General features: G+C 58.8%; 1 protein-coding gene across 1 annotated transcript in view; it reads right to left on the bottom strand.

Annotated features, from left to right (window-relative positions):
* CACNA1I (calcium voltage-gated channel subunit alpha1 I) overlaps window positions 1–25,661 on the bottom strand; it is a 137,063-nt gene that overhangs the window by 21,538 nt on the left and 89,864 nt on the right. The window contains exons 8-24 of the mRNA XM_023222216.2: window positions 24,713–24,805; window positions 20,696–21,008; window positions 17,649–18,073; window positions 10,380–10,531; window positions 9,568–9,753; window positions 9,134–9,251; window positions 8,825–8,980; window positions 8,240–8,333; window positions 7,367–7,569; window positions 6,247–6,717; window positions 5,793–5,893; window positions 4,825–4,948; window positions 4,478–4,546; window positions 3,732–3,916; window positions 3,032–3,158; window positions 2,650–2,775; window positions 268–357 (exon numbers count right to left, since the gene is read on the bottom strand). Of these exons, the coding sequence (XP_023077984.1) occupies window positions 268–357; window positions 2,650–2,775; window positions 3,032–3,158; window positions 3,732–3,916; window positions 4,478–4,546; window positions 4,825–4,948; window positions 5,793–5,893; window positions 6,247–6,717; window positions 7,367–7,569; window positions 8,240–8,333; window positions 8,825–8,980; window positions 9,134–9,251; window positions 9,568–9,753; window positions 10,380–10,531; window positions 17,649–18,073; window positions 20,696–21,008; window positions 24,713–24,805 (3,033 nt within the window). The remainder of the gene's footprint in view (window positions 1–267; window positions 358–2,649; window positions 2,776–3,031; window positions 3,159–3,731; window positions 3,917–4,477; window positions 4,547–4,824; window positions 4,949–5,792; window positions 5,894–6,246; window positions 6,718–7,366; window positions 7,570–8,239; window positions 8,334–8,824; window positions 8,981–9,133; window positions 9,252–9,567; window positions 9,754–10,379; window positions 10,532–17,648; window positions 18,074–20,695; window positions 21,009–24,712; window positions 24,806–25,661) is intronic.

The following is a 25,661-nucleotide window of genomic DNA, read 5'->3' as shown; positions in this document are numbered from 1 at the left end:
CCCTCCAGGCAGGAGCAGCTCAGATGCCTCTCGACACAGAGCAGGGGGGATTTGCCAAAGCAAATGTAACAATGATTTATGCTACCCAAGGAGTGGCTCTAATGGTGAAGATTCAGGCCAAGATGTCAGGGGTGGGCTGTGCTGACAGTGGGGAGACACTGGGGCTGTGGGTCTCGCTGACACCAGTTTCAAATTCAAACCACTGGGCCCCAAGGATACCATGTCCCTCCCTGCATCAAGGCTTGATCTGGTCCCAGCTACACCCACCTGCTGGTCCACAGCGACAGCATCCAGTCCATTGTACATGATGTTCACCCAACCATCCTTGGATGCCAGGACAAACAGGGACATCAGAGCCTGGGAGACATGGGGAGGGGGAATGCAGGAGTGAGGAGTGTGAGTGATGCCAGCTGCAGCCACCCTTCCTCAGCTCTCTATTCTTCTGCCCCTGGGAGACAGAGGGACAAACAGGTGTTCTCCATGTGACAGAGCTGTGCCCTCATCCAACAAACCTTTCCTAAGGACCTACTATGTGCCTGCAACATACTCTTGTAGTTGCTGTTACAGAAGAAAAAGTGCTGGACCCACAGTCCTGGGTTTTGGTCTCAGCTCTGAAATTACCCAGCTGTGTGATCTTGGGCAAAAAAAATTCACAAACTCCTGTCCCCTCACCCACAGAATGGAGCTAACAAATACCTTTCTGGCAGGTGTGCTGGGAGGGCCAACTGAGGCTCAACCAGACGGTCTCTGCCATCCTTACTCCACGGGGTAAGACACGCTTGCCCTAGCATCTGAAAACAGGAGCTCATGAGAGGAGTCAGGAACCCTGGGTCAGAGCCCAGGCCGTGCCACTCACTGGCTATGTGATTTGGGGCAAGTTCCTCGATGTCTCTGGGCCCATTTCCCCATCGGTAAAATGGTAATAATTCCTCTCCCTGGTTTGTAAAATTTTGAAAAGGAGGTGGTCCCCAGAACACAGCCACCCAAGGCTCCCACAGAGATGGCAAATCAGCATCCTCATGTCCCTTCAGTGAGGTCACATCTGGTTCTGCAGCACCGGCACCCAGCACAGAACCTTGCATACAGCAGGTGCTCAGTAAAGGTTTTCTGAACTGAACTTGAGCACAGCCTCCTGTGCCATCCTTGCCCCAGTAGTTAGTAGGTTCACAAAGGGTCCCATTTCACCAGAAACTGCCCGGAGGTCACATGTCCTACCCAGGAAGTCCTCTCCCCAGGGCGGAGGTGGTCACACCCCGCTCTGTGCTCCTGCCACTGTGGGCCAGGACACGCGGTTCTGGAATGAGTCTCTGGCCCTGCACTGGCCCCTTCTTCCCACCATCCAGATCACAGACCCCTCCGCTTCCCTTTCCAGGTGGGAACGGTGCCGAAGGTGTCCAGAAAGTGTTCAGACTCAGGAGCAGGGAGGGCAGAGGAAGCCCCCCTGCCAAGGGCACAGGAGGCTCCTGCATTCCAAAGACCTGCCATCACTGTCCCCGTTGACGGATGAGGACACTGGAACTGAGGGTCTGGCCCTTGTCTGAGGGCACACAGCTGGTAAGGGCCACTGAGGAGTCAGAGGCTGCAGGCTGGGCTGGAACCCTCCAGGTGGCTCCGAGTGCTGAGAACACCCCATGAGGGACTCCAGAAGAGCCTGATGCCAGGTAGACCCAGAAATGCTCCAAAGGGGCGGGGCTGGCACTGGGGCAGGGCCCATAGGTAAAGGAGGTCAGGAGCATGGGCACAAAAGGCCCCTGGCGAGATCCCCCTCAACTTTCTAAGACATCTTTTCCCCAGAAGGGCAGGGGTAGTGACTGTCACGGTTCCTGACACCCTTTCCCTGGGCACTCACTGCCCCTCCAAGGCCTTGTGGCTCCCCTCCGAGGTGCCACTGGGGGGCAAGCCCTCCAGTGGGATCTAGCTGGAGACTGCCCATCAGCCAGCGGGGGACGACGGCCTGGAGCCTGCTCCTTCCTGTGTGCCCTGGGGCAAGGCATGCCTGCGAGTGGACATACCTGGCCTCCTGGGCAGGCCCTGGAGAAATGAGAGCAGGGAATGGGAGGCAGCCAGCCAAGGGCTCTCACCTGGGGCACTGCCCAGATGGGTCACGCCTGGCAGACCCTCAGGAGAGGAAACCAAGGGAAAAGCAGACACCAGGCAGGGGTCTGCCTGTCGACAGAGCAGACAGCAGTGGGTGGGTGACAGGAGAGGGAACCACCCCGGGCCAAGGGCTTGATACCCTTTCATCTGGACCACAGCCTGCCTGGCAGGCTATAACATTCCCATTTCATAGATGAGGAAACTGAGGCTCAGGGAGGCCACACCTACAGAAAGTGGCAGAGCTGGATTCACCTCCAGGACTGCTTGATTCTCAAACTCCTGTCAGGGGCCACTGGGTTGGGGGTGTTCACAAAGCACCTACTAAGTGCAGGCGTTTGCTGGGCACTCTGCACACAGACTCTCTAAGCCTTGTCCCACCTGAGAGGTGAGTGCTACCCTTACCCATTTTGCAGAAGAGGAAACTGAGGCTTGGAGAGGAGAAGTCAGTGTCAGTCCTGGCAGTGCAAGACTGAAGCCAGGTCTGTGATTCCCAGAGCCACTGGCATCCAAGAGAGGGGAGGGTCTGATCAGGGCTAGGAGGGCGGTGCTCACCTGGCCCAGGTTGTCGAAGTTGTATTTGTGATGGACCCAGCGGTAGTTGGCGGCCATGCAGTCCGAGCGGTTGGTGATGTTGCGGGTGTCCACGCCCAGACAGTGGTAGAACTTGCCCTTGAAGAGCTGGGGAAAGGGGGCAAAGTTGGTGCTCTCACAGATGAGGGTTGCAAGTCAGAGAGGAACCCGCCTCTCGATTGCATTTACTCAGCCTGTCTTGTGCTCGGTCATCTGGGCCCATGTCTGTCTCCCTCCCTGGAGGAGGAGCCCACAGCAGGCAAGGCGCGTGAGGTTGGAATGCGGAGTCTCTCCCCTGGCTGTCTGAGACTTCCTTTTCCCCAGTCACAGAGCCCAGTCCCTGCCCAGCCTGGGCACCCCTCACCTGAACTCCTAGGATGCCAAAGATGATGAAGAAGGCACAGCAGATGAGCACGATGTTGCCGATGGGCTTGAGGGAGGAGATGAGTGTCTCCACCACCAGCTTCAGGCCTGGCGCCCGGCTGATGACACTGAGGGCAGGGAGAGGCCAGGCACACATAATCCCTTGACCAGGAGGCAGCCACTACTCAGCCCAGAGTCACCAGGGCTGAGCATCCCAGGGCATGAGCCCCCAGGGCTCACCAGGGCTGAACATCCTGGGGCATGAGGACAGTCGCCAGGAATGCAGAGAAAGCGGCCGGGCAACCCGGACACTGGCAGAGCAGGAGGCAAGCTGCACCCAGGCCTCAGATCTCCAGCAGCAGCAGGGCACCTGCCCTCACCCCTCACTGAGCCCAGCTCCTCAGGGTCCACACCACACCCTGGTCTAGGGACTGATGCCCAGAGATGGCAACGAGCCACTCAGGGACACGCAGAGTGGGCAGCAATACTGGGGTCCAGCTTCGGCCCTGCTCTTCCAGCATGCCCCACCCCCAGGGTCTGCAGTCCCCTCCCCCGGGAACAGCTCAGGGTGCTTGGCACTCAAGATTGGAGGACCGAGTGGGCGGGAGGGGAGGGCGGAGTGAGGGCCCAATTCCACCGACCCGTGGCTTCTCTGCACAGTGCATGACACCTTCCCCCATCCGCCAGGGAGGGTTCCTCACCGCAGGGGACGTAGGGTGCGGAGGAGCCGCAAGACTCGGAGGACTCCCAGGATTTTGGCTCCCCCGGCCGAGGCCAGGGACACCACGATGTCGATGATGGACACGAAGACAAGAAAGCCGTCCAGCACGTTCCAGCTGCTGCGCAGGTACGCCTGCTCGCCGAAGTACAGGCCCAGCGAGACCACCTGGGACAGGGGTGGGGCGGGGGTCAGGCCGCCACGGGAGGAGCGGGTAGGTGGGCGGGGCCCGCGGGGCTCTGCGCGAGGGGGCGGGGTGAGGCCATGTCGGCTTGGGGGGAGGGGGGGCGGGGTCCTGCAAGTGGTGCGTCTGGAGGGAGGAGGAGGGTTCAGGCCGCTCTCTGAGGGTGGGTGATGGGCGGGGACGGGGCAGGGGCAGGGCCCAGCAGGCCGCCCCGTTAGGTTCCCGGTGCCTCTGGCAAATCCAATTCAAAACTGCCCGCCCTGGGAAGCGCCCCAGACGGGATGCTTCCCCTGCGCCCCACACCTCCAGCAAGTGCCTCCATCACACTCAAGTGTTCCCTGCACCCGTCTGTCTGGCGGGGTTGTGACTCCTGTGAATGGGGACAAGGCTGACCCCTTCTGGGTCGCGGAAGCCTAGCCCAGGGGCTGGTACCCAGAGGGGTGGGCTGTGGGGCTACGAGTGGAATGAGGCCGATGGCAGGCGAGTGACAAGCTGAGGCAGGGTCTGACCTAGGGTCAGGGGCCCCGAGTGAAGCTGGGAGCTACCTTCAGTGTCATCTCGCCCACGAAGATGGCCGTAAAGATGTAGTTGGACACGGTGAGAAAGATGCGTTCCTGAAAGCATCGGGAGATACCATGGGCCCAGGGGCTCCCAGAGCTGCCTGGCCACTGGCCAGCATCTGCTTTGGCCAAGGTGCATAGAGGAGAGGCTGCCACTTCTCAGTTCACAGAGGCTTTCCCCGCTCCAAAGGCAAACTCCCTGTTCCACCTCCCCCATGGGCAAACTCCCTGTCCCGCCTCCCCCATGGTGGGAGGTCTCCCTGCCCCCCTCAGCCCTAGCAAGCTGTCCCTTGGCCTGGCCCCTGCCCTGCCCAAAGGCTACAGCCACTCACAGTGCTGCCAGCCTCGATCTGAGGCCGCTCCAGGGCGATGGTGATGCAGTTGAGAAAGATGAAGGCCAGGACGACGTAGTCGAAGAGCTTGTGGGCAATAATGGTCTGACACAGGACCCGGAACCTGGGCAGGGTGGGTGGGGGCCGCCTGAGCGTCAGCTGCCTCCCACCCTGGCCAGAAGGAAGGCAGAGGGCCCAGGCAGAAGTGCAGACCAGGCTGGCCTCAAGGAAGCAACCCCTATCCTCTCCTTTAGCCACATGGCAGGTGCTGACTCTATACCTGCTCAGGGCACCCACCTGGCGCCACCTCCTCTGACCACACACCCACACCATGAGGTCACCCACCTTGCCCTGGCACTCAAGGCTTACTCAGCCCAGATCCCTGAGCCTCTCAGGAGGATACCGCGTTGCCTGGTACCCTCTGCTTCTGCCCCAGGCCCTCCCTCAAGCTGCTCCCTGCCCCTGCACCAGGCTCCTCCTCTTCACAGCCCCTGATGTGCCTACTGGATTGCCACCTGCCTCCACAGCCCAGCACAAAGGCCTCATCCTCCAGGAAACCTTCTGATGTCCCCTGAGATGCAGCCACACAGGCTACTTGAGGATGGTTCAACCTGGTGCCCAGCACAGGGACGGCCTAGACTAGAGGAGAGCCCAGGAGAGCCTGGCCACCAACATCCATCTTGCCTAAAGTTCTCGCCTAGCCCCAGAGGGACCCCTGCTCCCCAGGGATCTTGGAAGCCAAGGCTATCTCCTCCCTGACCTCCTCCAGCCAATCCCTCTCCCCAAATCCATCTTCACCCAGCAGCCCTCAGGAGGCTGCACTCTCCCCTGGAGACCCCCACCTCTGGGCCAGGAGGGTCCGCTGTGGTCTGGGAGAGCACCACCAATGGCCTTGCCTGGCTCGGCAGAGATCGTCCCTCCCACGTCACCCCTACTCTAACCCTCACCCCAGGCCTGGCCCCGCCCACCTGTTCTCGGGAGAGAAGAGGTAGACAGACCAGTCTTCGCGGACCTCGCACCAGTCGGGCTTATAGACGTCGATCATCTTGCGGACGCGGAAGCACAGGGTCTGGCAAAAGGAGGGTGGAGCGCCGGGAGTTAGCGATGCGCAGGGCTGCCGGTCTCCGCCCATGCGGCCATCCCGCCAACTGGGGTCGCAGGGTCACCTCCGAACTCTCTGCCCGCCCCCCCCCCCCACCCCCGGGTCAGCCAGGGAGGGCTTCTCTCAGGAGCAGGCCCAGCTCAGGGGTGGGCAGTTCTGGCCCCGCCCCTCCTGCCTCGCACCTGAAGCCCTAGCCGCTCCGGCCACGCCCCGGCCACGCCCCCCGTGGGCCCGCCCGCTGGGGCCCCGCCTCCTGCGGCCGCACCCCCTTCTTTCCTATCCCGCTGCACCAGGTCCCCTTCGGCCCCGTCCCCACTCACGTAGTCGATCTCCTCCTCATCCTCCCCGCGATCCCGGCGGTCGCCCATCTTGGTGAAGACGTCCTTGGCGATGCTGGGCATCCTGCCATTGCAGTCCTCATGCCCGGGGGCCGGGCCCGCCGCCCTCCAGGTGGCCCGGGGGTGGGCGCCCACGGTGGGCACCAGCTCTGCCAGGTCCACCGAGTCTCTAGTGTCGAGGGACAGTGTCCGGCGGTGGTGGCGGTGGCGGTGTGCCAGATGGGGCCCGTGATGAACGTGGTGGGCGTGCGGGGCGTGCAGGGGTGCGGCCCGTGGCAGCCCCTCGTCCCCGGCAACCTCGCAGACCCGGGCGCCGCCGCCGCGCTCCGTGGAGAGCAGGGACTCATGCTCGGCCGACGGCGGCTTGTGCTTGAGGCTGTTCCAGCTGGAGCGGCGGCTGGCCCAGGCCCCGCTGCGGCCCCACGGCCCGTAGTAGGAGCTCCGGGAGCTGGACTGGGAGGAGTTTCCGCTCGGGTCAGCGCCCCAGGCACACCCACGGGTGGGGTACCAGGTGCCCGAAGGCAGCCTGCACCCCTGCTGTGGCTCTAAGAGGGCCACTCACCTGGCCAGCGGGTGATGGAATGAACCCTAGAACTCCTCTCCCTGTCCCACCTCACTCCATCCACATCCATGGGGACATGGGGGCACGTCCACCTAGAGGTTATATTCCCTTCTGCCAATTCACTTCCCTTGAGGAAGGTACAGCAAGTTAGGGCCATCTTCCCATTTTACAGGTAAGGAAACTGAGGCTCAGAGAAGGGCAGTAATTTGCTCATTGTCACACAGCTTGGAGGTGGCAGAAGCTGGATTCAAGCTGTAGTCTGCCTGACCCCAAAGCCCAGCTCTTTTTACCCTACACATTGCTGCTGAGATGAAAACCCAGTTTTCTGCACCAGACCCCACTGGCACTAGGCATTCATTCATTCCTTATTGCCAGGTCCCGCTCTGGCACTGGGCACCAGGAATGCAACAGATATGGCCCCTGCCTGACTTTGGCTGGGCACCAGAGTCTGAGGCTGGACTGGCAGGTACCTCTCTTCAGGGCCCCTCCACACATACCCCAGCAGGAAGCGCCCATCCAGAGCTCCCCACAAGGACTCACCAGGGAGCGCTGATCATAGCTCATCCTCCCCAGAGACATGACGCTGCTCTTTCGGGAGCCCAGGGCCACCAGCATAGGGTCCGGCTGCAGTGAGAGTCGGGGGGCAGGTCCCGCAGCCCCAGCAGGACCTAGGTGCCCACCCAGCGGGAGACTGGGGTCCAGGTGCCCATTGGGGGTCATGGGGATTGGAAAGAGTTTGGGATCTGGAGGAGTGAGATGGAGACAGAGGGAGGGACAGATGGCAGACAGAAGGACAGAACAAGAGCAAGGGAGCCATGAGACAAACAAACAAGGAAGGAGCAGAAATGGAGAGCTTTTCTGAGGAAGCTTCCTCTACCAGGAAGTCTTCCTGGTTGCACCCCATCACAGTGCCTCCCCTCTGCCCCACCTGTAGGGCTCTCAACTTTATTCAGGTATGTGTGGACCCCTTGCCTTCTGTGCTCAAGACCAGCCTGGCACCTCACTCCCATGCCCACAATGGGAAACAAGGCAGGGACTGTCCGCCCTGGTTACCGAGAAAGACACTGGACTAGGGTTGGGGGATGCTTGTTCCAGGATGCCTGGTAGTGCCAGGCAAGACCAGAACCTGGGCCTCGACCTAAGGCCCTGAGGCTCTAACCAAGGGGCCCTGGTGTGTGGAGGGATGCGGTAGGCTGCGGCTACCCCTGTGCCTAGAATCCCAGGGGTCCACGGACGTCACTGACCTCTTTTTGAGATTTCACATTTTTTCCAATTATGAACGTAAACAAACCATAGAAAAGTAGCAGTCCCTGAGCCTGGGCTTGAGGGGAAGTCAGACACTATCCCCTCTGCCCACCTGGATCTGTGGAGAAGGCTCCTGGCCCTCTAGGTGACAAGCGAGGGCCTGTTTACCTCCGCTGCTGTCCAGGCCTTCCTGGAGCTTGTCAAACTCCTCCATGTTGGATGAGCTCTGGTCGTCGTCCGAGTAGGAGCGATTGGCGTCACCCTGGGAGAGCATCCCTCACGTTAAAATGCAGGTCAGCCCAGCTCCTCCCTTTCCAGCTCCCTCCTGAATTTTTCTACGGGTGTTTCCGCCACCATCTTACAGATGGGAAAACTGAGGGTTGGAAAAGGGAAACGAGACGCTAACAAGAACCTAGGCCACAACCCTACATCTGCCTGACTGCAAGTATCCCGAGAGCCTCAGAGAACGGAGGGGGCAGGGCCCAGAGTCCCTAGTCTTGGGGGATTTCGAATCTCAGAGATGGAGAAACCTAGTCCTACATCCCTGGGGGACAGCAGGGATGGCAGATGCAGTTTCCATTTGCATGCTTCCTATGATGAAGAGCTCACCACCTCATCAGCAACCCCCTCCTCTGGGAACAGGTTGCCTGCTAGAAGTTTGAATTGCAGCCCTCCCCCATCCAGGCCACCTCTCCCTTGCCCGGTCTTTTGCAGGCCCTGTGGGGGTGCTTCCTCTGCCAGGACCACAGTCACCTCCGCCTGGAAGCCCTCCACCAGGATGGCCACCAGCAGGTTGAAGAGCACATAGTTGCCAAAGGTCATGAGGGCGACAAAGTAGAGGGAGGCCCACGGGGAGGTGGAGGCCATGCCGTTGTAGAGAACGACGTTCCAGTCCTCCTGGGTGAGGATCTGTTGGGGAGACACAGTTAGCCCTGGGGTACCCCTAGTCCAGGGCTAGGCTCTCCAGGGAGGCATGGGGGCTGTCAGTCCCGCCCCTCCAAGGACTACGGACTACCGTCCCATCGCTTCCCCAGCACATATGGACACACAGCAGCCACTCACCTGGAACACGGTGACAATGGCCCACAGCAGGGAGTCGAAGTTCTTCCTGTCAGGGACCGTGTCTCCAGTGTCCGTGCGGAGGCTGAACTTGCAGCCAAAAATGTGCATCCCAAGGATGCTGGGGAAAGGATGGACAAGGCTCATCAGACTCACATGCAGCAAACTGCCCACCCACCTTGTTTCATTCCCAGTCAACTCAGCAAAATGCGGGGCAGGGGGAGGTGGGGCAGCATGTGTCCCATTTTACAGAGGTGAACACTGAGGCTCAGGGGGTCATGCTTGCTGGAAGCCACAGGGGACTGAGGGACAGTGTCAGCGTTCACACCCAGGTCCAGGTGGCTTTGTCCAGAGAAGCACGGCGGACCACATCCCCCAGGCTCCCACCCACAGCCCTAGCAGACCCTGAGGTATGGCCCCCAGCAGGGCAGGCTCACCTGAAGATGAAGATGAAAAGCATGAGCAGCATGCAGAAGGTGGCCACGTTATCCATGGTCTTCATGAGCACCACGAGCTGGCGCCGCAGGGCAGGCATGAAGCGCACCAGCTTCAGCACGCGCAGCAGCCGGAAGGTCCGCAGCACCGACAGCCCACCGTCCGCCTGCCCCACTATCTCCCAGATGCTGTGGCCCCACAGGGCAGGCCCAGGGTGCAGGTAGGAGGGAGCAGTAGAAGGCCGGGGGGAGAGGAAGACAGAGGGAGAAGGGAAAACAGAGAGTCAGAGCTTCCGTTCATCCATCTGACAAATATGTTGGATGCTGCTGCACGCAGCTAATCAGGGGCTCTTCACCTGGAGTCCATGGACCACCACCCCCACAACAAATCTCTGGCTAGAATCCAGGAGCTCCGTGGATATCACTGTCCTCTTTATGAGATTTAATGTGTCTTTTGGTTATGAATGTAAACAGGAAGCCACAGAGAATTAGCAGTACCTATGGCATTGTGGCAATCAAAGTAACTGATGTCTTCAAGTCATGTGACAGTCGATGCAGCTGTTTCCCAATATTATTTATGCCCATCCCTTCCTTGGAATGATAGCAGTCACAGACCTGATGCTAGATCGTGCTATTTAACTTTGCATAAATATGTTGCTAAATCACAAATGTTTGACTATTTCGATAATTGTTTCAGTGCAACGGGTTCCCACTGCCATCCTATGTCCTTTATATACTGGCTGGGGTCTTCGCATTAAATCCCGCCCCCTCCCCTCCCAGCCACTCTGCTGCCCGGAGGGAGGGTGGAGGAGTACCTGATGATGACAATGATGCTATCGAAGATGTTGTAGGGGTTACGCAGGTAGTCGAACAGCCCAAATGCAGCCAGCTTCAGGATCATCTCCAGGGCAAACATGCTGGTGAAGACCACGTTGCAGATCTCCAGGATGTTGGTCAGCTCCTCTGGCTGTGGGGCATTGGGGTGGGGAATGGAGACCCGGTCAGACCAGAGGGCAGCTGTGGATCCCCTCTGGACACCCACCCTGGCTGTGTGGCCTGGCAGGTCGGTGTCCTCACCACAGCTCGGTCTCCCCATTGCTGCGTGTACAAGGCCCTGAGGGCCTCTCACCTCTGCTACCTCAGGGTCCTGAGAGGTCTGCTGAGATGGTGAGAGTTGGGGGACCCCACAAGGCTGACCTTCCACAAATTTGAAAATGAGGCTTGTAGTGCACCACGAGGGCAGTGTTCTGATACTCATTTTACAGATGAGGAAACTGAGGCTTGGAGGCCAGCCTGAGGTCACACGGCTAAGATGCAGAGCAAGACAGGAAAGCAGGACAGGCGTTGCCAGAAACTCCCTGTTTGCCCACGACCCTAACCCGTTTAGTGAGCACTTACCACATGCCAGGAACTGTTCTATATATTTTACAGGCATCACTTCACTTAGCCTCTCATAAGAACCCATCTGCAGGCAGGCAAGGACGCGGGTTTACAGGACACCAGTCCCTTGCCTGAGGCCACAGAGCTAACAAGTGGTGGGGCCAGGATTTGAACCCAGGCAGCCTGGCTCCAAGACTCCTGCCCTTCATGCAGAACTTCTCTCTCCCCTTCCCAGCACTGGCCGTCTCAGGACCAAGGGTGGCTGGGGACATCGTGTCCCATGAAAGGAGGATGGACACAATGTACCTGCTGCATGCCAGGCACAGTCCTGCACAGAACACCCGTGGTGGCTCTCAGCACACCCGACAGCTCTCAGAGGAGGACATTCAGACCCAGGGAGGTAAGAGGACCTGCCCAAAGCCGCTGGTTGGTCAGAGGGAGACTGGCTCCCTGCCGCAGCAGCCGCAGAGCCTCCCTCTGCTCCCAGAGCTGTTTACTCCTGGTATTTAACTGATGTCCTGCAAATGGCATTGTTCAAAGAACCCGTGTTTAAAGCAGGCCACACTAGAGGCCACGGCTGGCGGCAGTGGGGGAAGTTAGAGGGGTCCGGGCTTGGTTTGGACATTAAGTGGCTGTGTGGTCCTGGGAGAGTCGCTTCCCCACTACTCTGGGGTTTAGTTTCCTCAGCCATAAAACTAGGGGGTCGAGTGAATGAACTAATTCATCCACACCTCTCCTCTAAGGCTCCTAGGAGGCCCAGCCCCCTCTCTCCCCGCCACAGCTTCCCCAGGACTGCTGAAGTGTCTGGTGTGTGCTCACGGTGGTGCCAGGTCATCCCTGCTTGAATCACAGAGACGGGAAGCACCGTTGTTGAGACCTGACTTGACGCCCAACACAAGTTAGCCTCTCCATTTCACAGATGAAGAGACTGAGGCTGGGGAAACTGGGAGGGGGAATGACTTGTTCAGAGCCATCCAGCAAGGACGTGGCAGGGCAAGGCAGGGGACTGAACCAAGCTGGATTCCAAACTGCTCTCCCACTACACCACACAGAGACCACAGCCACATTCATTCATTCATTCATTCATTCGTTCGTTCGTTCATTCATTCCTGCATGGCCAAACTGCTCTCCCATTACACCACACAGAGACTGCAGCCGAATTCATTCATTCATTCATTCATTCATTCATTCATTCATTCATTCATTCATTCCTGCATGGCCAAACTGCTCTCCCATTACACCACACGGGGACCGCAGTCGAATTCATTCATTCATTCATTCATTCATTCATTCATTCATTCATTCATTACTGCATGGCTGCCACAGATTTGAATGACATGTGCTGGGCTTATGCTACCAGGGTGGGCAGTGGTGAGGGAGTCAGGGCACTGTCCCTGCCTTTGAGAAGCTCATGTTCTGGAGGCAAAGCCCAGCAAACCAAGTTAACAAACCAAGCTGGTGTGTGCTGATGACAGGAAAGCAGGGGGTGGCTAGGGGAGCGGTGCTAGTGGGGTCAGGAGGCAGCGACATCTCAGCAGAGACCTAAAAGCTAAGAGAGAGCCGGTGCCAGGGAGCAGAGAAGGTTGTGCAGGCAGAGGGCCCAACGGGTTGGGAGGTAGGAGAGCAGAGGACCGAAAGCAGGAGCCCTCTCCATCAGCAGTGGGGAGCTGCAAGGACCTGATTCTGACTCTGACTCCATGTGGGTTAAAAGGAGGATGAAAATAAATAAATAAATAACCCAAGCACCAGCTTCCAGCCTGGTGCCTGGGAAAGCTAGCAAAACTGCCAGCTCCTCTCAAGCCCAGATGAAAGGAGAAGACCCATTTCCATCTGTAATTACATCTGACTCAAGAAGTCGTCCCAAAAGAGGACTGGGACCCTGAGAGGGACCCTCGGTGGGGAGGGCTGAGGCCCAGCGCCCCTAGCTGAGCCAGGGTCCAGATGCTGCTCAGAGCCAGCAATTTGCCAGCCCAGTAAGCGACGTCCGCGGAGATGAAAGCTGTAGATGCTGACACTCCGTGATCATGACCAGCTGGCTCTGGCCACACGCGCCACACACGCACTCCCACCGGGGATGCGGGGAGCCACTGCCATCCGAAAGGTCACCCCGCACCTTCTCCTCCCTCACAACAGATGTTTCTCCATTCAGCGCACCTGTTCATCTTTTTCTAATGGACCATTCATCACTCCTGCAAGCGTTTCTCTGGGACAGAGATACACAGATGAAAATAGACACAGCAAGTGGGAGCCCGAGGAGGAAGGGACGTAGGGAGGAAGGGGCGGAGATGGACATAGACAGACAGACAGATACAGACAAGGGAGTGAGGGGCAAAGGTGGGGCATGGAGAGATGGTGACATAGAGAGAGGAAAGCAGGAACACGGACGTGAAGAAGGACCGGGACGACGAAGCAGTGACACCATGGGAATCATAGATATGGCCAGAAAGAGACACAAAAAGACAACTGTCCACAGCTGACCTCAACCTCTGGGAGCCTGGCTCTGCCACTGCTCACCCTGGCACTTTGGGCAAGCCATCTACCTCACTGAGCCTCAGTTTCCCCATCTGTTTGGTGGGGATAAGATGCTCCCCCAGTCTGTCCCACAGGGCTGCTGGAGGATCGCACCAGGAAGAACAGTGACGCAATGACAGCGGTGATGATGAAGGAATCAGGCCTCCCTGGAGAAGCCTGGCCACCCCAGCTGACCTGTCCCACCTGCCCGTCACACAGCCTGGGCTACCCAGAGGGTGGGAATTTCAGCCAGCCCCATTTCACCACTTCATGAGTCACACACAGGCCCCTGCCTGGCCAACCCCCACCTCACCCATCCCCTCCTTCTAGGCCAGGCCCTGCAAGAAACAGCATCTGCTGCCATGAGGAACCTGGATGAGCAAGCTGTTCTCTGGGTAATGCCCCCATGATTCCAGCAGCAGTGGCCACGCTAAAGGCTTGAGTGCCTGCAATCTAACCTGTCATTCAAGCACCCTGTGACCAGGCCCAGGGTCACTCTGCTCCACTTCACACATGTCACACCCTCGCCTCCTGCACCTCAGTGTCACAGAGCTCCCTGCCAGCCAGAATGGGGCACAGCGCAAGGCCTCCCACGCTGCCTCCCCTGCAGGAGAAGGGCTGAGGGAGTTCACCCACCCTCTCCTTCTCTCCTTTTCTCCCTGCACCCTCCTTGGAAGCCCTGGGCCACCTCTCTCTGAGAGCACCACCTCAGACAGGGCTGCTCAGAATAAACATGGGGGCGGATCATTTCCCGCGGAGCAGTGTCTGGGAGCCGAGGGAGTCGAGCAAAAATACCAGCGGGCCCACAGTCAAGCCCTGCGCAGAGCCCGGGCAACCATGGCTGCCACTGGAGCTGCTTTATAAAGGACATTTCAGAGACTCATCCTCCTCCTCAATCTTACTTTAATTAATTTTTTGAGGCTCCAGACAGAGGATGGTAAACGCACCCAGGGGTGGTGGTGTGAGGCTCAGCCAAGACTCTGAAGCAGTGACTCATCAATGAGCACCTACTAAGTACCAGGTTCTCAATGCAGTCGACCCTCTTAGCCACCGTGTGGGGGATCCTTGCACCCATTTACAGATGGGAGGTGCCAGGTGAGGAAGCCAAGTGACACACTCCAGGCCACCCTGCCAGTCAACAGCAGAACCAGGATTGGTTTGTTTGGCTGATTTGGAATTTTGTGTTTGTTTTGATATAGGGTCTTGCTCTGTTGTCCAGGCTGGAATACAGTGGCACGATCACCAATCACTGCAGCCTCAAATTCCTGGATTCAAGCAAACCTCCCACCACCTCAGCCTCCCAAGTAGATGGGACTACAGACATGCACCACCACACTTGGTTAATTTTTTTATTTTTTGTAGAAACAGGGTCCCACTCTGTTGCCCAAGCTGGTCTTGAACTCCTGGGCTCAAGTGATTCTCTTGCCACGGCCTCCCAAAGTGCTGGGATTACAGGCATGAGCCACCAAGCCCAGCCAGAACTGGGACTGAAACCCAAACGTTATATGATCTATTTGCCTCTCTGAGCAGCGGCCTACCAAGGGTACGAGAGGGGTGAGGTAATAATCCCTGCCTTGAGGGCGGCTGGACTCACTGGCACCATGCCAGCACAGGGCCTGGCCTGCAGTACATGCTCAGTAAATAGTGGCCTGTCCCTATGAGGGAAAGACATCTGCTTAGTAGATGAGGAAATCAGGTGTTCCCTGTGACCAGACAGGAGACGCACAGTGGGAACAGCCTTTCTCATCTCTCAGCCTGGTCAGGAAGCCACATGAAGCCTACTGCTCCCAGAAGAGGCTCAACCTGGCTGGGCGCAGTGGCTCACGCCTGTAATCCCAGCACTTTGGGAGGTTGAGGCAGGCAGATCACCTGAGGTCAGGAGTTCAAGACCAGCCTGGCCAACATGGCAAAACCCCGTCTCTACTAAAAATTAGCTGGGAGGGGTGGCACATGCCTGGAGAATTGCTTGAACCCGGGAGGCGGAGGTTGCTGTGAACCCAGATCACACCACTGCACTCCAGCCTAGACGACACAGTGAGACTCCATCTCAAAAAAAAAAAAAAAAAGAGAAGGATGGCACTACCAGATTTGAGGTTAGAAACCATGTTCAAACAAATGTGGCAGAAGGAGGGAGGGAGGACAGGCCAGAGAGGCAGATCCTGAGGAAGCTTGGACAGGGACCATGGCCTGGCCTGAGGCTGGACCTGCCCTGGCCGTGGTGTTGATGTGGATGGGGTGGGTGAAAAGGCAGGGACCAGCTGTACCCTGGCAAAGAGGCCTCTGCAAACAGCCCTGATGTGTAACATCTGCCATTTTCCATGGTGTAAATACTCCCTCCACGGCCAATTTCAAGCTCCCAACTCTTTCGTCACTGGCTTGCAAAATTCCCGAGTGTCTGGAAATTGGCCCTCACCAGCTGGCTCGAGCGAGCCCCTGGCAAGGACAGTGCCGGGGCTCAAGTGTAGCAGGGCTGTGCAGGCCCCCTCGATGCTGCCCCACTTGGAGACTGGAGCAAGCCCTACAGTACTCACTCCCTGTGGGGCTTTCTGCAGGAATGCTGCTCCTCTGCAGGCCTGGGTCAGGCACTGGCCAGAGGCAGGACTCTAAGCAAGGGGGTCCTGGGGGCCCTGTCTCACCAGCTTTCCCCCTGCAGACAGCCCTCCCGCCAGCCCTCCCCAGAGACCTTTTTAATTAAGCCAGAACGGCTGGCAAACCAGCAGCTCTGAATAGAGTGTCACGGCAGCCCGGGGGGTCCCATTTAAGTAAATTGAATGGAGCCTGTGCTTGGTGAGCTAACGAAGAGGGAGGTGCAAGTGCGACTCCGTGGGGTGCAGCATGCAGGGCCTCCGCAGAAGGAGGGCCGCAGGGAAGCAAAGAGAATGTCGAAATCCCCAGCCCACCCGGGGCGTCAGTCTTGCCGCAGAAAGAAGTGGGTTCAAACCTGGCCCTCAGCTGGTGGCGGGACCTCGGGCCAGTGACTTGCCTCAGGGTCGCCAGCTACTAGGTGGGAGCCTTCGCATAGCTGGGGAGTGGGTTCAGGGAGCCACCCCATCCAGGGGCTGGTGGATGGCAGGAGCCGGAAAATGGTGTTTTTCCAAATGGGGTAGGACCAGACCTGCCATCCAGGCTGTCATCCCCGGGTGGGGCCTGTGGACTGAGGCATCCGTGCTAACCCCACTGCCCCTCCCTCCCTCATCCCCACGGAGGCCCTGCTCTCCTCACACACACATCATCCCCCAGCTCCCACCACCTCCCAGAAGCTGTCCCCTCCCCTGTGTTCTATCCCTGGGACCAGCCAGCCCCGTGATGGCCAGGGGGCCTGGGGCACACTGCTCAGCTCAGCACCCATTCCTCCTTGTCCTCCCTGCTCCCAGCACACAGGTGGGACATGCAGAGAGGACACACAGGACAACCACAGGGACACTTGCCCTCAGCGCCACGGGGCTATATGGGGTGGAGTCACTGGATGGGACAGGACACCCTGGCCTGAAGGGACATTGTGATAGAGACAAGGGGCCTTGAGCGTAGTGGAAAGGTCTGGATTTTGTCCTGAGGGCAATGAGGAGCAACAGAAGTTTTGAGGCAGGGAAGAGCCCAACCAGACTGGCCCTCTGGGAAAATCAGCCCAGCTGTTTGGGGGAGAATGGACAGAAGGGCCCAGGTGGCCAGGCTTGGTGGCGTGCGCCTGTAGTCCCAGCTACTTGGGAGGCTGAAGGGGGAGTATTGCTTGATCGTGCCACTGCACTCCAGCCTGGGCAGCAGAGCAAGACCCTGTCTCTCTTTTTTGTTAATTTTTTTTTTTTTTTTTTTAAAGAAGAAGAAAACATAAGGGCTCAGGTGGAGAGGTGAATAGAAGTCAGATTTGCAGGGACTGGCAGGGGATGTGCCGTGGTTGCCTTGGCGTCCAGGCCGAGCAGCTTAGGAGGAAAAGAGTCCCGGAGAGGCCCAGTCCTAGCCAGCTTCACTCGTTCACTCCTCATTCATTCAGCAGACACCCGAGCCTTTCCCTCCTCTGAGCTTGGCCCTGGCTGGGCAGTAAGGTCGCATGGATGTACTGGACCCAGCTCAGCCCAGCACTTCTGGGGGGACAGACACACAAACCTAGGCAGATGCATGGGGCTGCCCAGGCCTGGGCAGGGTCCGGGGGCCCTCACACCTCCCCCGCGGGCCCAGCCTGGCTGCGCTGCACTGGCCTGCTCGTGGTGCTCGATGCCCATGCTGACGGTGTTGACCAGGATGGCCATCATGATGCCCCGGTTGAAGTACTTGCTGTCCACGATGCCGCGCAGCTTGGCTCGCGTCTCCCGCCACACATCCCCGCACAGCCAGACCGCCCCATCCGCCTGCTCCTCCTCCTCCTCCTCCTTCCCCAGTTCCGAGGAGGCTCCGTCCTGGCTGCTCCGGGTCCCGTCCCCATCTGCCTCGTCCTCGCCACCAGCGGAGCTCCCAGAGCCAGAGCCCTCCTGGCCCGAGTCGGTGCTGCCCAGGCCCGAGGGCCGCCGGCTGGCCTCATGTTGGCAGCAAGGGCAGCTGGCGGGGTCAGAGGCCAGCGTGGCGGGGATGGGCTGCACCAAGGTGTGGGGCGTCGCGTCCAGGGGACTATGTCTCGGGCACAGCTCTGAAAGGCAAACGGGAGGGGTGTAGAGTTGTTGCCCACACCAGGCCCAATCCACCCTGGGACACATCCGAGTGTGCTCGGCTCCCAGACCCACAGGTCTGCCTGGAACCAGCCGACCCAGCCTGGAAGGGCGGGGGGCCCCCCGGGAAGCAGTTGCAGCTCTCCGAGCTTTGTCCGCCCCTGTTGTAGATGTGGGGGCAGGAACGCCCACCAGGTAGGCTGTAGGAGGATTCTCTCCCTTAAGGCACATGATGGGCCCAGCACGGTGCAGGGCACATGTCCATGCTGACCGGCCGTCCCTCCTGGCCCAGGCCCTGGGTCAGCACAGAACAGACCCAGAGCCCCAGTCACGCAGCTTGGGAACTAAATGTGATTCTGAAAGAGCCAGGCCAATGTGTGGGCGGGCCCCCTCAGAGGAGGCCATGGTGGCCTTGGTGCTCTCAAGTTTCCTGTCCGTAGAGCAGGTGGGGAGTGGGGAGCGGGGAGGTTTGTTTCCCAGGGAGGGGAGGAGGCATGGAGCCCTGGGGCAAGGGCAGACCCTCACTCCAGAAGCCCCTGGGACTTCCCTCCACACAAGGGGTGGAGGTGGGGGCAGCGGGCAGGAAGGCCCGCTGGGAAGAGGGAACTTCATCCCTTTGCTGCCCCAGAATCACAGGAGAAGCCTGGGCTGGCCCTGGACTGAGTTCTGTGATCTGTGAACCATCTCAAAGAGGTGTCAGAGAGGCCTCTCTCTGCCTGGTTTAATTTCTTCTTTGTGTTTTCCTGTATATTCCTAGAATAAACACATTTTGCTTGTGTAAGCCAAAAAAGTAACATGAAAGGGAAAGAAAAGCATGTCACACCTGCCCTTCATTTCCACACTTGCCTCCAGATGCCTCCCAAGCCCCAAATAAGCACCTCTGACTCGTTCCCGCCTCTGGAGCCGGAGCAGGCAGCCAGGAGCCCAGCGGTCAGTCCCATCTCACCCCGGAGGACAGGCCAACGCACTTCCCAGCGCCGGCTCTCTGCTCCCACCTGGACATGGGGCGGTTGCCAACTCTCGTTTCCCAGGGCAGAGGGGAGGCCCAGGGGCAAGGGGGCACAGGTGCCAGGAGAGGGGGCTAGGTGGCCGCGGGAAGCCCGTTGGAGTGAACGCTTCTCCCCCACGTCCTCCAGCAACACCAGTGCCAGCCTTGCCCGGCCCCGGCTCCTGTATCCGCATGCCGAGCCTGCCCACGGGCCACCTGGGGCCTCCTCCAAGCCCACGCCTGGACGGCTGGCACCCGAGGATGGGTGGGCGGCAGCTCTGAGCGTGCATTCTTCTGCTCGCCTCCCAAGAATCGATTCCCAGACCAGGAAAGCTGGAAGGACTGGGCTTTCCAGAGCAGGGTCTGGGGTGCCTGACTCCCGCTGCTGACGCCGCGTGCTGGGGGCCCCTGTCCTCACTTTACAGGCAGGAGACAGGCCTGCAGAGGCCCGCACCTGCTCAAGCGCAGTCCCCCTGCCTGCTGACTTCCTTCTCGGCACCAACTGGGAGAAGTGGCACTGGGGCTGGGGGCTGGGGGCAGGGCCCACCTCTGTGGCCCTGGCTAGCCTCTTCCCGAGAGAGTGATCATTTCCAGGGGAGGCAGGCCCCTGCAAAGTCTGACAATGCCGGCGTCCGAGATGCTCCCTTCATCTCCCTGACCCTTAGTCTTCCCATCTGAAAAGTGGGGATAGTATTACTATCTGCTCCTTTCTCAGGACTGTTTCCTGGAACAGATGAGGCAGCCAACAGGGCAGCCCCTTCCAAGCCTAACAGCATAACCTCGGCCAGGGGCAGTGGCTCATGCCTGTAATCCCAGCACTTTGGGAGGCCAAGGCGGGAGGATCACGTGAGCCCAAGAGTTTGAGACCAGCCTGAGCAACACAGGGAAACCCGTCTTTACAAAGAAAAAAAAAAAATTAAAACTTAGCCAGGCATGGGGGTGCATGCCTATAGTCCCAGCTACTCTAAAGGCTGACGCGGGAGGACGGCTTAAGTCCAGGAGTTCGAGGTTGCAGTAAGCTGTGTTGGTGTCACTGTACTCCCTCGGTGACCCTGTCTCAACAACAACAACAACAACAAAAGTGTAACTCCCGCAGCCCCAGGCCAAGCACAGAGCACAAGGTGGCATGAGTCCCCAACATGCCACAGCTTTGAGGGGGCAGACCCACAGCCCCTTTGTGCCAGGTACCCAGGGTCATTGCTCGGGTGTGCTGGAAAGCAGGAGACAGCAGAAGGAACCCAGAGAAGGGAGTGATGTGGGCTGCAGCGGGGGAAGAGTTTGAGCTTCCCAAGACTGAGGACAGACACTTGTTCATTCCTCTCAAGTGTGGCTCCTGGGTCAGAGCTGCTATCTCCACACACACAGGAATCGAATTCCTCCAGGGCAAAGGCTGAGTTCCACCCCGCAGCAGGCCCAACCCAGCACAGACTCTGACAGGTGCCAGGAGAGGGCAGGCAGAGATGGGGACAGAGCTCCCTGGGGGCTGTGAAAGAAACACTTGAGCATGAAGTGAAGACCTGGAATGTGGAGGCTGCTGGGCCTGCTGGACGTGCTAGAAACGAGCGACACTTGGCATGCAGTGCCTGAGTGCCGTGTCGGACGCAGGGCCACTTACTGTAGTGCCGGGGTTCCTTGGCATGGGGCCCAGGTTTGGCGGGTGCCGGGGCCTCCGGGCCCAGAGCCTGGCGCCGGCTCTGCAGGGCCTGGTAGAGGCCCAGGGCGCGGCGCTTGGCCTTGCGCAGGATGTGGCAGACATACTGGAAGATCTCCTCGTAGCAGTCGCCAGGCTCGGCGTAGCTGGCCACCGTACTAGAGGACAGGTAGCGCTGCCGCTGCTCCAGCATCAGCCGGTGCTCCCGTTGCTTGGTCTCCGAGAACTGGGTCGCTATGACAACGAGGCACAGGTTGATCATGAAGAAGGAGCCCACCTGTGACCAACGGGAGGAGAGGACAGGGACAGGGACATGGATGGAGGGGACAGAGGGGTGAGAGAGGCAGAGTCATGGGGAGGGGACAGCAGGGAGACATGGGGGGAGGGAGGCAGAGGGAGATGCGGAGATGGAGATGGAGATGGAGATGGAGATGCGGGTACAGAGGCAGAAATTAAGCAAGGAGGAGGGGCAGGGACCAATCAGAGATGCAGAGGCCAGAGCAGGGGCAGGTAGAAAGAGACAGCAAGGTACACAGACGCGATGACAAAGAAAATGAGACAGGCTCAGAGAGGACAGACACAGGGAGGGGAGATGCAGGGGATGAGTGGAGATAGGGAAAGACGCAGGAGAGGTGGAGGGGCCCAGAGAGACACAGGCACAGACACAGATGGGGACAGGAAAAGATCACTGAGGCCTCGCTCCAGGAGAAGGCAACGGCCTAGGCAGCTCCCCAGGCCCGACTGGGATCTGCTTCAAAGCCCAGCTCCCCTCACACCCCTAGGCCCTGGCCTGGCCCCCATCTGCCTGGGACATCTGCACTGAGCCCAGGGAGGGAGGCCACAGCCCGTTTCGGGTTTCCCAGGCCCTGAGTCCTTGCCCAGCCCTGCCTTCTCTCTGGCCGGAATCTGGCCTCAGCTGGGACCCCAGACGAGAAAAGAGAAGGCCCCTCAGGGTTTTCACGTGGCTTTATTTGTGCTTTCAGGAAATGGAGGGGGAGAGGCTGCCCTGGTTGGCACTGGGGATCCCATCTCCTCGTGGCCTGATGGCTCCAGGAGTGGGGCTCCCCTCCAGTTTCCAGGCTTTCAGAGCACAGCCCCCTCCCAGTATTTGCTGAGCCTGGGAGTGAACTTGGCTGCCAGCCAGCCAAAGCAGATAGCTTTCATCCCCCTCGGAGGTGCCTGCCAGGAGGCTCTCCCCGGCTGCAGCCTCATCAACGATGATTGAGGAGCTATGGTCTGGGAGGGTTACTGGCCCAGAGGACTCTGGGAAAATCCCCTGCCTATCGGGTAAGAAGATGGCCTCCCATCCTTGTCTCAGTCACCTCGTCCACAAGCACTTCCTGGGGAGCTGCCCTGCACCAGGCCTGTGTGAGAGTCGCAGGAAGAGAGGGCTGGGCCCTGCCCTCTGGGACCACACATTTGTCAGGCTCCTACCCACCTCTGCCTCTGCAGCTGCTGCCCTGGGTGACCCAGGCAGGCCTCCATCCCCTCCCGGCCTCCATTTCCCCATCTGTAAAATAGAAGGCTCAGACCTGATGAGCCAAGAACTTTTCAAGTCAGAAGGAGGCCGAGTGCGGTGGCTCATGCTTGTAATCCCAACACTTTGGGAGGCCAAAGTGGGTGATTCACTTGAAGTCAGGAGTTCGAGACCAGCCTGGCCAACATGGTGAAACCTCATCTCTACTAAAACTACAAAAATTAGCCGGGCGTGGTGGTGTGTACCTGTAATCCCAGCTACTCAGGAAGCTGAGGTAGGAGAATCACTTGAACCCAGAAGGCAGAGGTTGCAGTGGGCCAAGATCAGGCCATTGCACTCCAGCCTGGGCAACAAGAGCAAGACTCCATCTTAAAAAAAAAAAAAAAAAAAAAAAAAGACAAGAAAGAAAGAAAGAGCACTGGGGGCCCAGGGCCGTGGCTCACGCCTGTAATCCCAGTGCTTTGGGAAGCCAAGGCAGGAGGATCACTTGAGTCCAGGAGTTTGAGACCAGCCTAAGAAACATAGCAAGACCCTGTCTCAAAAACAAATTTAAAAATTAGCCAGGCATGGTGGTCCGTGCCCATAGTCCCAGCTACTCAGGAGGCTGAGTGGGGACGATCACTTGAGCCCAGGAGATCAAGGCTGCAGTGAGCTATGATTGTAACATAGCACTCCAGCCTGGGCGACAGAGCCAGACCTTGTCTCTAAAATAAAATAAAAATAAAATAAAAATTTAAAGGAGTACTAGAGCCTGGGCTTGAAGGCCAAGTACCCCTCACCTTTCTGGGGTTCAGGGTCCTCACGGCAGGTGACCCTGCAGGTGACATAGAAGTGCATTTGTCCTGACTTTGCTTTGTGAACCCCTCCCAGCACCTGGAAAAACTCAGTCCTTTCAGCCTCTCGCCAGCACTGCTTGTCCTGTGACAGGGCCACCTGAGACCCAACAGCAGCAGCCACAATAGTAGCAGAGCACATGAGCACATGTACTGAGCACTTACTGTGTGCCAAGGGCATGCAGGCTTCAGGCTCTGTCTCACCTAACCCTCCTGAGAGCCCAGGAGCAAGGTGCTGTCACTGTCCCCCATTTCACAATGAGCTTGGGGAGCATTGCGCTTTACCCCATCCGCACCCTTAGCCACCCTGAACCCCACAGCAAGAGCAGATGGAGCATCCTCCAGCCCGTCCTGGGAACCGGAGTCTCCTCCTGCAACCTCAGTGGCTTGTGGCTCCCACACTGCAGTATCCTGACCAGCTTCAGGGGCTCTGTGAGCCACCCCTGCCCAAGAGGCTCTTTCCCTGCTGACCTCCTGAGTCTTTAAGGCTCAATTCTGGCATCACCTCCTCCAAGAAGCCTCCCACCTCCCCATCCCTCCTCCAGGCTGGATTGGGAGCCTTCTCTGGGCTCCCTTCTATCATGGCGCCTAAGATGCTGTATGGTCACTGACTGCTGTCAGCCCATCTTCTCACGAGACTGTGAGCTCCTTGAGGACAGGGGCTGGGCCTTACTCACTGCTCTGTTCCTAGCACTTGGCTCAGGGCCTGGTGCAGTGTGGGCTTCCTGAATGTTCTAGTGAATGAATATGCAAGGCCATGGATGGCAATGCTGAATATCTGGCCCCTCTCCTTTTATCTGAGGCATCTCCTATAGGTCCAAGGCTCCAGCCTCCCCAAGAAAGCACTGGCGCTTAGACAACAGCAGGTGTCTCCGGTCACCTGCCGGTCTGGCCTGGGTCCCCAGGTCAAGGTCCTGCCAGCCCAGGATGGGGCATGGTCCTGGAGGGTCAAGTGTGCCCTCTCCCACCACCAGGAAGCCAGAGAACCCAGCCTCACAGCAGCAGGATTCAGCAGCGACTCCTGGGAGTGAATCACCTTGACATTTTGGGGACTGTGCTATGCTGAAGCTGCAGTCAGGCGTGACGAGGTGGATGAGCTCACCCTGGGGAGACTGTGTGGGGGTGCAGGCAAGAGGGGCTGGCCAGGAAGAGGCAGGTGGGCCCACCTCCATCTCCAGGTTACCCCAACAAGGCAGGGCTGCCCAAGAGATGGGAGTCCCTCTGAGAATTTCAGGGAGTTCCACCAGATCACCATCAGGCAATCTCCCTCCAGACCCTGCTCGGTCTCCAGGCATCTTGTCTTCCCTGTCCAGGAAAACAGGCATGAGCTGGAAGCCCTTCTGAAGCTTCCAGTCTGAGGCTGCACCTCGGGCTCAGGTCATGCGAAGAGTGTATCCCAGAGATACAAGGCAGAGAAACAGGAGCAGAGCATCGGTGGGGAAGTCAGTGCCCGGACATGAGAAACGACAGCAATTGAAGGTGATGGATGCTTCCGACAGCCACCCCTGATGAGCCCCTTCAATCACCTGCTGCCCAGCGGTGCTGAGAAATAGCCCCTCCTGCTCCCTCATCCCGGCTCGCCTCGCTCTGAGGGGCTCCCTGGGGATTCCCAAAGACCCTCCCTCCTTAGGTTCTGAGCGCGCCTAGGAGCCCAGGCTCCCTGACACTTACTATGATAAGCAGGATGAAGTAGATGAAGTTGTAGAAGGAGTGAGCATCCATCACATAGTACATGATCTCCACCCAGCCTTCCAGAGTGATCACCTGCCGCGCGCAGAGGAGAGAGACAGAGAGGGCTGGCCCATCAGAAAGCCCGTAGCCCAGGCAGCACCCCACACAGAGGCCCCACTGTGTGCCAGAACGCATCACACATGCTGCCTCGAGTCCCTCTCACAGGGGCTGGACAAGGCACATTACATTATACAGGTGAGGAAACTGAGGCTCAGCGAGGGGAAGGCACTTGCCCACTGTCGCATAGCCAGGAAGGGGTGGAGCCAGGACTTGAACCTTGGTCCTTCCGGTCTACCACACCAGCGGGAGGGCTGGAAAAGCAGGGAGCCTGCCCCTGCTCCAGCTTATCAGCTGGGCCACCCACGCTCTTTGAGCCTCAGCTGCTTCTTCTGTATGTGGGGAGCCCACCTGGCAGGGCTGGGGTGCAGCTCGGTGGAGCCTGGTAGTACGCACTGTGATGAGGCTGGTGTGACTCTGTCACCACTCACCCCACCCCAACTCCTTCCCAGACTGGGGGATGGAGCAGCCTTGGGAAAGACAAACTCTAGGTCCTTGCTGGCTTCTGGCAAATGCACAGAGTGGGACCCCCTGAGCAGCCACCCACCCTCCCGGGCAGACAGTTCCAAAACACAGTTGTTGCCATCACCTCACACCCTGCAGCTCTGAACAAATGATCCTGACGCTCCCCAGGGCAAAGTGCCTAGGGCAGCGGAGGGCAGTGCAGGGCAGCACAGGGCAGCGGAGGCAGCGCGGGGCAGCGGAGGCAGCGCGGGGCAGCGGGCAGCAGAGTTCAGCCCTCCCACCACTCCCTCAGGGAATTCTTAGCTCCCCGTCTGCTCCTGCCCCTTCTTCTTTCCGAGGACAGCAGAAAGGTAACCTCTACTCAGCA

This window comes from Piliocolobus tephrosceles, chromosome 19 (genome assembly GCF_002776525.5).
Source record: "Piliocolobus tephrosceles isolate RC106 chromosome 19, ASM277652v3, whole genome shotgun sequence".
NCBI classification, from domain to species: Eukaryota; Metazoa; Chordata; class Mammalia; order Primates; family Cercopithecidae; genus Piliocolobus; species Piliocolobus tephrosceles.
This window is presented reverse-complemented; position numbering and strand designations above follow the sequence as displayed.